At 40.9% G+C, this 17,307-nt stretch overlaps 1 protein-coding gene across 1 annotated transcript in view; it reads right to left on the bottom strand.

Moving 5' to 3' along the window:
* Positions 1–214: 214 nt before the first annotated feature.
* The window catches only part of ZNF367 (zinc finger protein 367), a 44,296-nt gene continuing 27,203 nt past the window's right edge, over positions 215–17,307 (bottom strand). The window contains exon 5 of the mRNA XM_053700597.1: positions 215–1,695. Within this exon, the coding sequence (XP_053556572.1) occupies positions 1,470–1,695 (226 nt within the window). The 3' untranslated portion in view covers positions 215–1,469. The remainder of the gene's footprint in view (positions 1,696–17,307) is intronic.

Genomic DNA, 17,307 nt, shown 5'->3' with positions numbered 1-17,307 from the left:
GTGCACAAAACAAAAGTTACCAATCCTTTAGTATAATACAAAATAAAAGCTGTCTGGGCAAAATGTGGAACATATATTAGATCTCAACGTCATCAGAACAGGAAGCTTTATGATAAAGGTCAAGATGAAAATTAATATAAACCAGTATTTTCAAGGTTTAAGTGCTTACCAATCAAATTTATATGATAAAATAGCAAAGTTTGCTAAAAAAAAAAAAAAAAAAAAAAAAGACTTTCCTATACAAATAAATACTCACACTTATAGTAAAACTCAGCCAATTAAAAGAAAAAAAAATAAGGCAAAGTAATTTAAAAGTTGAATTGGTTGCCAATAAAATGCCCATGTTGTAAAATGTCATGGGAAAATGGCAGAGATGTTTGTGTATTTTTAATAAAATTAGCATACATAGCTTATATCGGAAGCAGAAATCAGCAATGTACCAAGTATTAGGCGGTAAAGCTTTAGTCATTGCTAAAATAGTCACCATTTTAAGAGATCACTTCCACTACAGTAATTTTGTGTCTGATGTCCCAATATAATAGCTAAATCTTATTTAGCATAACACAACTGCATATTAAAGCAATATAAAGTGGCTTTTAGGCATTTTGCAACAAACAATATAATTGAGCCTTGCAATTTGCAAAATAAGAAAAATATCCTAAAAGCGCTGAATATTAAAAATTTAGTGTTTGCAAATTAGATCTGAAAATAGTTTACTACAAATCAATACCACCATGTAAAATACCCCCGTTAAAAACAAGTGCTTTATATCATAGGGCTCATTTTATGAGCAACTCTAGACATCTACATTTTGCAAGCTTAACCATGTTTAAAAATGCTTTTGCATGAGTGCGAATATTTGCACTTTTCCAAAATGAGACTTTACCAAAACTGATGTGCAACAATCATGATATTTATACTGCTTGCCAATGTTTATTTTGCATGTGTTAGTAAGTAAAAAAAAATAAATAAAAAAAAATAGAAACATTTGTTCAGTAAACGTTATCAGTTTTACCCTGGTTTGCGAAGAGGATGATAATGTTACTTGGGGACAGAGGACTTTATATCTCCTTTGAATTTAAAGAACACAAAGTTTAGCAAATAAACATGTTAAGCTTGTAAAATCTAGCTTTTCCACAAAGGTGTAAAAAATATCCCTGTCTTTTTTCCATCCCATATTTACAAAAATAATTATATAACAAGACTTTACAACTATCTTTTACCATAAAAAGTGCAATTCTCTTGCCCCCAAATCAGGAAGCAACAACATTCTTCATAAATTTCTACAGGATAGCAGCCTATGTCAAGCAAATAAGGTGCTTAGCTTAAAACCCAGAGCCATATTTCTCAGCGCCTCCTCTACCTAGAAGGGCAGAAAACATCAAGCCACTTTTGGAAAATAAAAAGGCGCCAAGATACAGCTAGGGCAGGATACTTCGTACGTCTGGTTAATGTTACTGGTGGAGCTGTTAACTAGCCAAATTGGCTAACTCAATCAGAGCCAAAGCGCCATGCATACGCTCTCTCTGTTCTCGCTGCTCCTGGAGGCATCGACGAGTTGCAGAGAGTGTTCCATTCTTCTCATCATCATCTTCATCTGACTGAAGATACTCTAATGGGTCTTGTTGCTCCTGGTCAGCTTTCTGGAGAGATTTTACCTTTAACGTAGGTGGCAGTTCTCGTGTCTCCCAGTGTCTAAGTATAGTAAAAGACAATATTAAACACTAAGCATTTAATGGTGTAATAAAATCTCAAAGAATTGTATCATTAAACAATTTCTCATTTCTTACTCTTTTAATCCCTGTAAAAAATAAGTTAAACACAAAGATGTGTAACCTGTGTCTCTGGCATGATTTTTTGTCCTGCTCAAGGGCGGCAATGCATGACTCCTGCAGAGGCGTTAAATACATAGTTACGGGACAATGTACCGCAAAAATGTCTCCACTTTAATTTGCTCCCAACCTGTTGGAGTATATTTTTTAAAACAAATTAACATCCTTTTTACTGCAATTATTTTTCAATAGTCCACCCACCATTTGCCATATTTGGAGGAGCCAACCAGGGCATTAGTCTGCAGACAACAAGGTTAGTCACAGTCACAAAGTTAATGTAAAGTACTGTTTTGCAGCAGTTATCAGTTAAAGCCCATTAGTAAAAGATATGTAATAGAGTTAGCCTTGAGAAGACAGCAGGATACTTTTCATGTAGGAAATGCTCTATTTCAGAATGAAAAGGGGGCAAAATAAATAATTAAAATATATTGCATCGTTGCTTTATTATGTATAACTGAATATTTTATTTAAAAATCTGAAGGTGTTTACTGTCCCTTTAAGTATTGGCTGTAGAAAAGCTATGTAAACACAACAAAAAGAAATTACACTCCCAGTGGGAAGTAGGAGATTTTCAATTGTTCACTGTAAGTATTGGGCTTTGATATACATACATAGATAAAATAAGGAATAATGTGTGTATAGAAAGGGATAAAATAAGGACATCTGATTTCCTTGAAAGATCAGCTCATTTTAATTGGGAGTTGTGCTAAAGGGACAGTCTAGTCCAAAACAAACTTTCATTATTCGGATAGGGTATGTCATTTTAAACAATTTTCCAATTTACTTCTATTGCTTTGTTCCTTTGGTATTCTTAGCTGAAAGCTAAATCTAAGGTTCATATGCTAATTTCTAATCCCTTGAAGGCGGCTTCTTAGCTCAGGGCATTTTGACCGTTTTTCACCACTAGAGGGTGTTAGTTCATGTGTTTCATGTAGATAACACTGTGCTCACGCACGTGGAGTTCCTAGGAGCCACTGATTGGCTAAAATGCAAGTCTGTCAAAAGAACTGAAATAAGGGGCAAGTCTGTCAGAAGAACTGAAATAAGGGGAAGTTTGTAGAGACTTAGATACAAGATAATCACAGAGGTAAAAAGTGTATTAATATAATTGTATTGGTTATGCAAAACTAGGAAATGGGTATAAAGGGATTATCTATATTTTAAAACATTAAATATTCTGGTGTAGACTGTCCCTTTATAGAACAAAACCTATTTAATTTACAAAAACAAACTATAGATAGATTATATTTAATATACATTATAATCTAAAAGGTAATTAATAATGAAATATAGATTCGTTTTCAGTTATATAGCAAGATGCTGTATATTCATGGCTGTACTGTTTAATTATTTGGTAAATTAATTCCATTAATCCATTCACAGTGTCATGCTCCCCAGAGATTGCTGTCAGATTATGTATGGCAATTTTTCTATCTTGAAGATATTATTGGAATTTGGTTTTGAAGTTCTAAATACTGTGAATTTGTGTTTGCACAAATAACATGCATCTTCTTCACAGCAAAAATATTCTAAAATAAACATATAGAGTTTAGAAATAAACCTTAAAAGGGACATAATCATGAAAAAACGTTTGGGTTTCAGATAGAGCATACCATTTTCACATTTACTTCTATTATCAAATTTGCTTCATTCTCTTGGTATCCTTTGTTTAAGGAGAGCAATGCTCAACTGGGGCCTAGCTGAACACATAGGAAGTGACAGGGATAAGCAGCTAGTTTACAGTAGTGCATTGATTCTGAGCCTTCCTATGCATGCTTTTCAACAATGGATACCAAGAGAATAAAGCAAATTAGTTAAGAAGCAAATTAGAAAAAGTGTTTTAAAATTGCATGTTCTTTCTAAATCATGAAAGTTTCATTTTGACTTTACTGTCCCTTTAATGCCATTACTCCCCTGTAAATCTATGTACACAGAATCAACCCATACTAAGTAAGGCAAAGACACCCCAGCCAAAGGCTTAAATACCTCCCCCACTCCCCAGCCATTCTGCCTAGGGAACAAGGAACTGTAGGAGAAATATCAGGGTATTAATGGTGCCAGAAGAACAAAAACTAAATTTAAGTCCGCCCACCAAAGCAACGGGCGGGAGCCGTGGACTCTCCTCCCCTCAATGGAAATAAAATTATCAGGTAAGCATAATTTATGTTTTCCATCTAAAGGGGAGGAGAGTCCACGGCTTTATTCATTACTTGTGGGAACGAATACCCAAGCTCTTGAGGACACTGAATGAAACGGGAGGGCAAAAAGAAGGCGGACCCTAATCTAAGGGCACCACAGCCTGTAAAACCTCTCTCCCGAAAACTGCTTCCGCCGAATCAAAAACGTCAAATTTGTAAAATTTTGTAAAAGTATGTAAGGAAGACCAGGTAGCTGCCTTACAAATCTTCTCCATAGAGGCCTCATTCTTGAAGGCCCAAGAAGAAGCCACCGCTCTAGTCGAATGAGCCGTGATCCTCTGAGGAGGCTTATGTCCCGCTGTCTCATAGGCTACGCAAATCATGCTCCTCAACCAAAAGGGCAAAGTTGAAGAGGCTTTCTGCCCCTTGCGCGTCCCTGCATACACCACGGAGGGAACTAGTTTGTCTGAAATCCTTTGTAGCCGGAAGATAAAACTTCAAGGCTTGAACCACGTCCAAATTATGAATTAGGAGAAGAGGGGTTAGAACACAATCTTAAGAAGAAATCCCAAACCAGTGCGAAGAACAGCATTATCAGTGTGAAAGACCAAATAAGGAGGCTCAAATTGCAAGGTCGCCAACTCAGAGACTCTGCGCGCCGAAGCAATGGCCAACAGAAAGAGAACCTTCCAGGAAAGAATCTTAATGTCAATAGAGTGCATAGGTTCAAGCGGAACCCTCTGCAACAGCTTCAGAACCAGATTCTAAAAACAGGCCTGATTTTAGACAGAGCCTGAACAAAAGACTGAATATCAGGAAGCTCAGCGAGCCTCTTGAATAACAAAACAGATGATGCTGAAATTTGTCCCTTTAAAGAACTTGCGGCAAGCCCCTTCTCCAACCCTTCCTGGAGAAAGGACAGAATCCTGGATACCTTAATCTTGTGTCAAGGATATCCATGCCTCTCACACCAGTACAAGTAAGTCCTTCACACCTTGTGATAGATGTAACGAGTGACCGGCTTCCTGGCCTGAACGAGAGTATCAATCACTCTCTCAGAAAACCCTCTCTTGGCCAAGACTAAGTGTTCAATCTCCACGCGGTCAACCTCAGAGAATCTAGATTTTGATGCTGAAAAGGACCCTGCATCAACAGATCCCTGTGACAGGATAACCTCCAGGGAAATTTCCGACATGGTTTGTGGATCTGCGACATCCCCACCAGATCCGCAAACCATGTCCTCCACGGCCACGATGAAGCAATCAGAATAGCCGAAGCTTGCTCCTGCTTGATGAGGGCCACTAAACGAGGTAGATGTGGCAACGGTGGAAAAATGTATACTAGGTTGAACCCCCAAAGCATCTATCAGCTCCGCCTGGGGATCCCTGGACCGCGACCCGTATCTGGGTAGCCTGCAATTGAGCCTGGATGCTATGAGGTCTATCTCTGGTGCCCCCCATCTGAGACAAATCTCTGCAAACACCTCGGGATGGAGAGACCATTCGCCCGGATGAAAGGATTGCCTGCTGAGGAAATCCGCTTCCCAGTTGTCCACGCCGGAATATGGATTGCTGAGAGCGAGCAGTTTTGGGACAATATCCGAGAAACCTCCCTCATTGCTAGAGAGCTTCTCGTCCCCACCTGGTGGTTGATGTAGGCCACCGAGGTAATGTTGTCTGTCTGGAATCTGATAAGGTTGAATGACCCCAGTAGAGGACACACCTTCAGAGCATTGTAGATTGCTCAGAGTTCCAGAATATTGATTGGGAGGAGAGACTCCTCTCAAGACCATTTTCCCTGTGCCATCTTGGCCCCCCAGACAGCCCCCCAGACTCGCGTCCGTGGTCACAATCTCCCAGGACGGTCTCAGGAAGGATGTCCCTTGGGACAGTTGTTTCCAGACGGATCCACCAAGAGGAGTCCCTCGTCCAAAGAAATTTGTTGGCCAAGGTCCGTATGATTGCCGTTCCACTGTCTCAACATGCACAACTGAAGAGGTCTGAGGTGGAACCTGACGAATGGAATGATATCGATGCTGGACACCATGAGCCCGATCACCTCCATACTCTGAGCCACCGAGGGATTGGAGGAGGACTGAAGGGCAAGACAGGTGGACGCAATCTTCCTGCGTCGCTGATATGTGAGAAAATATCCTCATGGATATAGAATCTATTATCGTTCCCAGGAACTCCACCCTGTTGCTGGGAATCAGGGAGCTCTTTCCTGAGTTTATCTCCCAACCGTGGGATTGGAGCAAAAGAATTACGGCGCCTGGACTAGGATGTCATCCAGATAAGGGCGCCACAGCAATGCCTCTGGATCTGGCCACTGCAAGTAGTGCCAGAACCTTTGTGAAGACTCTCGGGGCCGTAGCCAGACCAAAGGGAAGGGCCACAAACTGGATATGTTGGTCCAAGAATGCAAACCTCAGGAACCTGAAGTGATCCCTGGGGATTGGCACATGAAGGTAGGCATCCTTCAGGTCTATTGTCATCATGAACTGACCCTCTTGAACTAGGGGCAGAATGGATCTGATCTTTCCATTTTGAACGATACAACAGCCAGAAATTTGTTTAAACATTTTAGGTCCAGAAACGGAACGTGCCCTCCTTCTTTTGGACCACGAAAAGGTTTGAATAGTACCCTAGACCACTTTCTGCTGGGGGTACCGGTACAATTACTCCGAGGGAAGAGAGATCCCTCACACATTCTGGAAAGGCGTCTCTCTTTTCTGGTCTGGAAGACAGGTTTGACAGAAGGAATCTGCCCCTGGGCGGATGAGATCTGAACCCTATCCTGTATCCCTGGGTGATAACCTCCAGAACCCAAGGGTCCTGAACATCCTGCAGCCAGGCTTCTGAGAAGATAGATAATCTGCCCCCAACTTGGTCCGTAGACAGATCGGGGGCGGCCCTTTCATGTTGACTTTGTTTCGGCGGTCTTCTTGTTCTGCTTAGACTTATTCCAAGACTGAGCTGGTTTCCAAGTACCCTTGGACTGATCCGCTTTCGTGGCGGGCTGTTGGCGTTGGGCCTTGTCTGCACGAAAAGTAGATCCCTTAGGCTTAACCTTCTTATCCTGCGTTAGGAAAGCACCCTTGCCTCCCGTAACCGTGGATATGATCGAGTCCAATCCAGGACCGAACAGGATCTTTCCCTGAAATAGAAGGGATAGCAGTCTAGACTTAGAAGTTATGTCCACCAACCACGACTTTAGCCTCAGAGCCCTGTGGGCTAATACTGAAAAACCTGACAGCTTAGCATTCAGGCGAATAACTTGCATATTAGCATCACAAATAAAAGAATTAGCGACCCTCAAGGCCTTAATTCTCTGAGTGTAGAAATCAGGCAGCGAAACTCATCAACGCTGATTGCTTATGGAGCTGTTAAAATGAGTCGGGATGGTTTCACAGAAAGACTCTCCCTGCATCTCCGGACTCTAACTTTCACCCAAGCTCTCACTGAGAGGCTGACAGGACTACCTAAAACTCCAGTCCCATTCCGAAGAGTACTACCCTCCATAAGAGACTACTCCGAATCTTCTGACACTTCTCTGCCAACCTCCTGTGCCGAAAGGCAAAGAATGACTGGGGGATGAGGGAGGTGGGGGAGGAATTTAAGCCTTTGGCTGGGGTGTCTTTGCCTCCTCCTGGTGGCCAGGTTCTTTATTCCCACAAGTAATGAATGAAGCCGTGGACTCTCCTCTCCTTTAGATGGAAAAAACAGACTTCAAGTTATAATTAACTGGAACGAACCCCAGGTAAGCCTAAAACTCCCATAAACATAATTCCCAAACTGAAACTGTTTAGACTGCAAAGGGAAATACACAGACCTGACTCATGGCAAATATATACAATATACATTTAAAACTTTATAAGATAAAGTGCCAAACATAGCTGAGAGTGTCTTAAAAAATTATATATACTTACCAGAAGACACCCATCCACATATAGCAGACAGCCAAACCAGTACTGAAACATATCAGTAGAGGTAATGGTAGAGGAGTATAATGTCTATCTGCAAAGGGAGGCAGAGATGAATCTCTGCAACCGATTACAGAGATTCTTAGAATAGATTTCCATAGGTGAAAACATGACATTGTTAGGCAATACTCCCTTCACATCCCTCAGATAAACACTGTACTTTGAGAGGAACTGGGCTTCAATATGCTTAGAAGCACCTATCACAGAAGAAAATCAAGCACAACTTGCTTCACCACCTCCACAAGGTATGAGTGAGGTGGGAGGTGTATTTATAGGCATTTTGAGGTTTGGGAAACTTTGCCCCCTCCTGGTAGGAATGTATATCCCATACGTCACTAGCTCATGGACTCTTGCCACTTACATGAAATAAATTAAATATAATGTCATTGTTTTAGTTAAATAAAACAATTTAAAATTGTTATTAAGGTAATCATTTTTCTCCTTCCAATAAAGTACAGCTGTAAAGTTGATCAAATATGAATCATTAAAGGGATACAAACTTTCATGATTCAGATAAACAACTCTGTAATTTACTTACATTTAAAAAATGTGCAGTTTTTTATATTTATACTTTGAGTCACCAGCTCCTACTGAGCATGTGCAAGAATGCACAGAATTTACGTATATGCATTTGTGATTGGCTGATGGCTGTCATATAATACAGGAATAGTGGAAATATAAATAACTTAGACATTTGTCAGAAAAATCTACTTATTTGAAGTTCAGACTTGGGCCCTGATTTTCAAAGATTCCTCAGCTTGGAGAGAAATTGTAGTTTAGACTTCACAAAGGCTGAATTCACTGAAGTTTCAAAAGAAAAAAAGGCGGAAGTCTCCAGGACTGCAAGATCTGTCAAGCAGAGACAAGCCCAGTGCAATATAGCACTGCATTATATGAGATTTTTGTTACACTTACACTATGTGCTTTGTATTTTATATTACTATACATTTGAGATTGGGTCCTTTCAGTATTATTGCATTTAAAGGGACATTCCAGACAAAATTGGAATCCACATGGATGCATTAAAGGTTTGAATAGAAGCATTTTTGTAATATACATGTATTAGCAAAAATGCTTTTAATAAAAGTTATAGCTGTTTGAAATGTGTATTTAAGTATGCACCGTGCACCAGCATTTAAATACAGCACTTGCACAGAGAGCCTAAAGTGCTTGTATCCTCTGGTAATGACTCAATTTGTTAATTGTTGACATGAGACAAGCCATACTGGTGCTCCAAGCAGCTGCAGTATTTAAAATGCTGGTGCACTGAGAATATCTAGCTATGCTTCACATGCACGTGCAGAGAAAATGCTAACAATAAAACAGTGATAACTTTTACTAGAAGCACATTTGCCAATACATATATATTTCAAAAATGTTTCTATTCAAAGATGTAATTCATCTTTGTACATTTACATTTTGACTGGAATGTCCCTTAAGTTTTGCATTCTCATTGTTTTTTTTAAAACATTTAAATTTTGATCTAGCAGGGATACACATTCTGATAATGCTTTGAATGTTTCTGTGTTACTTTCTATAACTTAGGATCATACTTTGTATATTTCTATGTATCTTTTTTCAAAATACATTGCACTTTGTCAGTTTACAATGGAGACAATATAGTTTCAGAACATGGGAGGGACAGGACAGTTTCTTGGGCTGAACAAGGAAGTTTCCAGGGTATGTCTGAAGCTCTCTCAGAAGTCTTGTGAAATTTTCTAAGCATCTTAAACAAGCTGGTCTCACCAGCTGTATGAAGATAAAGGTTGCCCAAAATTCACAAGACACTTACTTTAACTAACAGAAAAGTAATGTATACTAAAATAGACAAAAGCAAGTTAAATTGTAGTGAAAACATTTCGGTTTAACTTGGAATTGATGCAAACGTAGCCTTTATATCAGCCCCAGGGGTTCTCCAGACACGTTCTCTCTTCCATGTGAAATTTTGTATCCCAGATAGCTTCATTACTTTATATGGAAGGCATCTCACTGGGATTTCCAGGTTCCTCTCCTTTTCTTAGAAAATTCAGTACTATAATCTCTCTCCAAGCTAAAGAATGTTTGAAAATCTGGCCAATAGAAAGTAATGATGCGTTCTGGGAAACTAAAGAGGACAGTTTTAATTTAAAGGCATGCAAAGTGCAATCTAATTTGTAAAAGATACACATACACACACAAAATATGATACAAATTTGTTAAAGCTGCACGGAAACTGTGACGGCATAATCAGAATTTGTAAAATCATAAACGTACTGCTGTATACAAAATAAAATTCAAAATAGAAAGTTTAAATATAATAAAATTTTATCTGAAGCGTAAAGTGATATAAAAACGAAATTTATGCTTACCTGATAAATTTATTTATTTCTTGACACTGTGAGTCCACGGATCATCTAATTACTATTGGGAATCAATACCCAAGCTAGAGGACACAGATGATAAGGGAGGGACAAGACAGGGAACCTAAACAGAAGGCAACACTGCTTGAAGAACCTTCCTCCCAAAAGAAGCCTCAGCCAAGGCAAAAGTATCAAACTTATAGAATTTAGAAAAAGTGTGAAGAGAGGACCAAGTTGCAGCCTTGCAAATCTGCTCCACAGAAGCTTCATTTTTGAACGCCCAGGAAGAGGAAACAGCCCTCGTAGAATGAGCCGTAACTCTCTCAGGAGGCTGCTGTCCAGCAGTTTCATAGGCCAAGCGAACAATACTCTTCAGCCACAAAAAAAAAAAAAAAAAAAAAAAACGTAGCTGTAGCTTTCTACCCCTTACGAAAATCCTTAGTTGCCTTTAAATAGAATTTTAAAGCACGCACCACGTCCAGGTTGTGCAGCAGACGTTCCTTATGAGAAGAAGGGTTAGGACATAAGGAAGGAACAACAATCTCCAGATTAATGTTCTGATCCGAAACCACTTTAGGGAGAAACCCTAACTTAGTACGCAAAACTACCTTATCCGAATGAAAAATAAGGTAAGGAGACTCATACTGTAATGCCGAGAGCTCTGAAACCCTCCGAGCAGATGAAATAGCAACAAGAAACAAAACCTTCCAAGATAACAATTTAATATCTAAGGAATGCATAGGCTCAAACGGAGCCTGCTGAAGAACTCTAAGAACAAGGTTAAGACTCCAGGGAGGAGTAACAGGTTTAAACACAAACCCGATTCTGACCAAAGCCTGACAGAACGATTGTACGTCTGGTACATCCGCCAGACGTTTATGTAACAAAATAGACAATGCAGATATTTGACCCTTCAAAGAACTTGCTGATAAACCCTTCTCCAAACCCTCTTGGAGAAAAGACAAAATTCTAGGAATCCGAACTCTACTCCAAGAGTAGCCTCTGGATTCACACCAATGCAGATATTTACGCCATATCTTATATTAAATCTTCCTGGTAACAGGCTTACGAGTCTGAGTCATGGTCTCAAAAACCGACTCAGAAAAACCACGCTTGGATAAAATTAAGCGTTCAATCTCCAAGCAGTCAGCTTCAGAGAAACTAGATTTGGGTGAAGGAAGGGCCCTTGAAGTAGAAGGTCCTTCCTCAGTGGAAGTCTCCAAGGAGGGAGATGACATCTCCACTAGTTCTGCATACCAGATCCTGTGAGACCACGCCGGTGCAATGAGCATCACCGACGACCATTCCTGTTTGATTCGAGCAATGACCCGAGGAAGGAAAGCGAACGGAGGAAATAGGTATGCGAGACTGAAATTCCAAGGGCCCGCCAGAGCATCTATAAGTACAGCCTTAGGGTCCATTGACCTCAAACCGTACCTCGGGAGCTTGGCATTCTGACGAGATGCCATGAGATCCAGTTCCGGCTGTCCCCATTTGAGAATCAAGCTGGAAAACACTTCCGGATGGAGTTCCCACTCCCTCCGGCTGAAAGGTCTGTCTGCTCAGAAAATTCGCTTCCCAATTGTCCACTCCTGGAATATGGATCGCAGATAGACAGCAGTTGTGGGTCTCCGCCCACTGAATAATCTTGGCTACCTCTGTCATGGCCAAGGAGCTCTGAGTTCCTCCCTGATGGTTGATGTAGGCCACAGAAGTTATGTTGTCCAATTGGAACCTGATAAACCGGGCCGAAGCTAACTGAGGCCAGGCCAGAAGAGCATTGAAGATTACCCTCAGCTCCAGAATGTTTATGGGTAGAACAGACTCCTCCTGAGTCCATGTCCCCTGAGCCTTTAGAGAGCCCCAGACTGCTCCCCATCCCAGCAGGCTGACGTCCGCTGTCACAATCACCCAGGTGGGTCTGCAGAAGCAGGTTCCCTGGGAGAGATGATCCTGAGACAACCACCAAAGAAGAGAATATCTTGTCACCTGATCCAGCTGTAATCGCGGAGACAGATCTGCATAATCCTGAGCATGCATAACTGCAGAGGTCTGAGGTGGAAACAGGCAAACGGAATGATGTCTATGGCAGCTACCATCAGACCATCATCACCTTTATACAGTGAGCCACTGACGGCCGAGGAGAAGACTGAAGCGCCAGACAAGAGTTGAAAATCTTTGATTTTCTGACCTCTGTCAGAAATATTTTCATTGATAGGGAATCTATTATAGTTCCCAAGAACACTACCCTTGTAGCTGGAATTAAGGAACTCTTTCCCAAATTCATCTTCCATCCGTGAGAGCGCAGGGAGGATAACAACATCTTCGTGTGGGAGTTTGCTTGTTGAAAGGATGGCGCCTGAATCAGAATGTCGTCCACTTAAGCGCCACTGCAATGCCCCGCAACCTGAGCACCGCCAACAGGGATCCCAGGACTTTTGAAAAAATCCTGGAAGCTGAGGCAAGGAAGAGCCACAAACTGGAAGTGTTTGTCTAGAAATGCGAACCTCAGAAACTTGTGATGATCGCTGTGGATGGAAACATGCAGGTATGCGTCCTTTAAATCTACTGTAGTCATAAATTGACCCTCTTGAACCAAGGGAAGAATGGAACGAATAGTTTCCATCTTGAAGGACGGTACTCTGAGGAACAAGTTTAGACTTTTGAGATCTAAAATTGGTCTGAAAGTTACCTCTTTTTTGGGAACCATGAACAGATTGGAGTAAAATCCCAGACCCTGTTCCTGCATTGGAACAGGAACTATCACTCCCAGGTCGGAAAGGTCCCGAACACAGTTTAAGAACGCCTCTCTTTTTATCTGGTCTACAGATAATCTTGAGAGCAGGAACCTGCCTCTGGGAGGAAAGGTCTTGAACTCTAGTTTGTATCCGTGGGACACGATGTCCCCCGCCCAAGGATCCTGAACATCCCGAACCCAAGCTTGAGCGAAGAAGGAAAGTCTGCCCCCCACAAGATCCGGTCCTGGATCAGGGGCAGACCCTTCATGCTGACTTTGAGTCATTAGCGGCTTCTTAGATTGATTTCCCTTGTTCCAAGACTGGTTGGACCTCCAGGAAGGCATGGACTGTTCCTGCTTGGTAGAGGGAGAGGAAGGCTTACCCTTAAAGTTTTGAAAGGAATGTAAATTACTCCAACGTCCCTTCTGCTTATTCCTCTTATCCTAAAGGAGGAAATGACCCTTTCCTCCCATAATGTCAGAAATAATTTCCACCAATCCCAGCCCAAACAAGGTCTTACCCTTGTAAGGAATCGCCAAAATCTTAGACAGACGACACATCCGCAGACCAGGATTTCAACCATAAGGCTTTGAAGGCAAGCAAGGCAAACCCAGAAATTTTTGCTCCCAGCTATCCTGGATCCCTTCAAGGGGAGTGTCTGTCTGAATATAATCAGACAACGCATCAAACCAGTATGCCGCCGCACTAGTGACGGTAGCAATACACACCGCGGGTTACCATTGTAAACCCTGGTGTATAAACATCTTTTTGAGCAACCCCTACAACTTCTTATCCATAGGATCTTTAAAAGGAACAACTATCCTCTATGGGAATAGTGGTTCTCTTAGCTAAAGTGGAAATCGTTCCTTCCACCTTGGGGACCGTCTGCCAAGACTCCTTGATAGAGTCTGCAATAGGAAACATCTTCTTAAAAATAGGGGATGGAGAAAAAGGGATGCCACGTCTCCCCCATTCCCTAGCAATAATCTCTGTAGCCCAAACTGGTACAGGAAAAACCTCCATCATGGAAGGTACATCAAAATACTTGTTAAGTTTACTAGACTTCTTAAGATTGAGTACAACAGTAGTGTCGGAGTCGTCCAAGGTAGCTAAAACCTCCTTAAGTAACAAACAGAGGTGTTCCAGCTTAAACCTGAAGGATACAACTTCAGCATCAGAAGAAGGAATTACACTGTCTAAGATTTCACCCTCAGATGCTACCAAAGTATACTCCTCCTCAGATTTCTGGGAGGGAACATTCGGAATAGCCACTGTGTCAGAAACCTTACGCACTGATTCCTTACATTTCCTCTTGCGCTTTCTCTGCAGCATGGGAAAAGCAGACAATGCATCAGATACCGCAGAAGACATGAGGCTAGAAGACCCCTGGACAGCATCCGCTTTAGACAATGTTGGCATCAAAACACAAAGAACAAGAAACATTTTGCATGGCCTCTTGATCCATCTCTACTCACAATTGATCAATTTAGAATAAATAAATGTATAAACTAGGTTGAAATTAACACACTAAAAAAAACGTTACTGTCCCTTTACATGTTAAAACGTAACTTTTTTGCTTGAAAAAAATTAAGAAACTGTCATAAATACTCCGGACAACCTCTACACCTCAGCTTAGCTTTGCTGAGGTGCCTACCTTCCTTGCTGCCACCGGAGTGTGTATTCTGTTAGCAGATGTCCGGATTCAACCTAAGCACTTTATCTGTCAGATCTGAGGCTGCTCTCCCGCTTCACCGAAGCACAGCGTACAAGACTGCAATATCGCAGTTACAGAAAACATGCCGCCACAGCTAGCTCCGCCCATCGTGGGCATATCAAAAAATGAACCTCCCGGTCGGCAATTGTCTCTAAAATAACACCGCCGGGAGTAAGTGAAACACACACCACACATTGAGCCACAATCTCCTCGCCCCCAGTGCCTGCCATTACTGCCATCCATAACATAATCCCCTATACCATAGGAGAATGTCTATTGTGTCCCATAATAAAATTAAAGTGCCAAAGTTTTCCTGTATATGTCCCATAAAAAATTAATTCAGCACTTGCCTTCAGAAATCTGCCAGGCAGCAGGGCAGCTCACTAGGTTTGAGAGGCATGTTCCCTCACATGGACCTGTGGAAGAAAAACAAAGACTGAGTAATCTTACTCAGGCTTTCAAAGTTAGGGCAGCATTAAATACTTGGGAGGTGCAGTGAGGATTGTACCTCACAAGTTCCCATTGCTTAAAAGACACCACTGCTCTACTGAAGAGACTGATATGGACTACAGCTACACCCCAGGACAAAGCAGAACAAGCTTGCACTGCTGAAAAATAATAAAATCTTGCTTGAAGAATCTTTTTTCAAACACCTAAACTTTACCACCTCCTTGCTCTTAACGTAGGCAAAGAGAATGACTGGGGTTGGAGGGAAGGGAGGTGATATTTAACAGCTTTGCTGTGGTGCTCTTTGCCGCCTCCTGCTGGGCAGGAGTGATGTTCCCAATAGTAATTAGATGATCCGTTGACTCACCGTGTCATTAGAAATAGAAAGCACAAAGTATAAATGCAGCAAAACTGTCATTTCATGCAGTTCTATATTGCATTGGGATTGTCTTTCCTCCAAATATATAAAAGCAGGGAACACCCCTTGGAGAAGTAAAGTAAAATCTGCCTTTTGAAAATTTCACTGGGGATCTTGCAGTGCTGAAGGGTCATTTTAGAATATCTCACCTGATCAGAGAGGTTTTGCATATCAGGGTCTAAGTGCTATTGCATTGTCTTTGTATCATGCATTTGTTGAATATGCAAATCTACTGTATTTACTAGTCCTTTAACCTATTAAACTGAAGATAGCTCACCTTCCAATAATTAATTTATTTCAATGCTCTATCTATGCATATCTGATGCTATATAACCAAACCAGTAACGGTCTTATAAGTGGAAAAATAATCTGAAAAGTCATTCTAAAAACGAAAACAATTATTTTTAAAATCGGTCTGACTAGTAATTTAAATCAACTCTACCCTAATAACAAGTCATTAAAAAAACTAAACACAAAAAGGTAAAACCACTTTTACAGTACACTGTCCTGCTAAGTTTCCCTCCCAGGTGCCATGCATTGCCACTCCTGCGCAGGACAATAGTACAGGAGTGAACAATTCTTTTTGCAAAGATTAAACAGTGAAAAATGAGTATATGTTAATACAGGTAGAATGCCCAGGTGTAATTGCAATTTACGTAGCAGCATTGCTTATTATCTAGGTGCATTTTACATGTCTGCTCAGTAGGAGCTGGTACATCAGAAAGCATGCATATAAAATGATTGTCATGTTTAGATAATGGGAGTGAACTGGAAACTTGTATGCTCTATCTGAATCATGAAAGTTTGATTATTAGTTTAGTGTTCATTTTATGTATACAAAGGTGGAAGCAAGTTAAAATAACAAGACCAACCATCCATCTTACATTTGTGAGACTCAATGTCCTTTCACTCAAAGTGAGGAAAGATTTTAGTCAGCTTCTATTATTGTACTTGACAACTCTCTAATCGGCTAGGTAGCTATGCCAATGCGTTGGAACACTAATTTGAAACATTCATGTGTATGAAAGAAAATGTGTTTTGTTGTCATAAAAAGAGGTTAAAAGGGAGAGAAAGGTAAAAAATGACATGTGCATGGGTGCATTTGCATATGAAATAAAAGCATTTTTGCAATATACTTCTATTAGTAAAAATGCTTGTAGTAAACATTATTACTATTTTTTCTGCGACATGTGCACATATCCGGTGAGGGCCATGCACCAGTATACAAGCTCAGAGAGCTGAAGATGGTGTGTATTGTGTCAGTGAAGACTTTGTGTTATACAAGCTGACTCTCTGAGGTGTGGTGTTTGAATACTGGTGCACTGCCCACACAGGATATGTGCATATGCCGCTAAATAAATAGTAATAACAAAATGTATGCTTACCTGATAAATTTCTTTTTATTTTATGGAGGTGCCTGGAAAGAAAGAAAATTATCAGGTAAGCATTAATTTTGTTTTCTTTTCAATGGCATGGAGAGTCCACAAATCCATTCCAATTACTAGTGGGAAGGAACCAATACCCAAGCTAGAGGACACAGAATGGAAGGGCGGGAGAAAAAGACAGGCGGACTTGAACAGAAGGCACCACCGCTTGAAGAACTTTTCTCCCAAATGAAGCATCAGCCGAGGCAAAAGTATCATAGAATTTAGAAAAGGAAAACAATGAGGACCAATTGGCCACCTTGCAGATGTGCTCC

The sequence above is a fragment of the Bombina bombina genome, chromosome 2 (genome assembly GCF_027579735.1).
Source record: "Bombina bombina isolate aBomBom1 chromosome 2, aBomBom1.pri, whole genome shotgun sequence".
NCBI lineage: Eukaryota > Metazoa > Chordata > Amphibia > Anura > Bombinatoridae > Bombina > Bombina bombina.
This window is presented reverse-complemented; position numbering and strand designations above follow the sequence as displayed.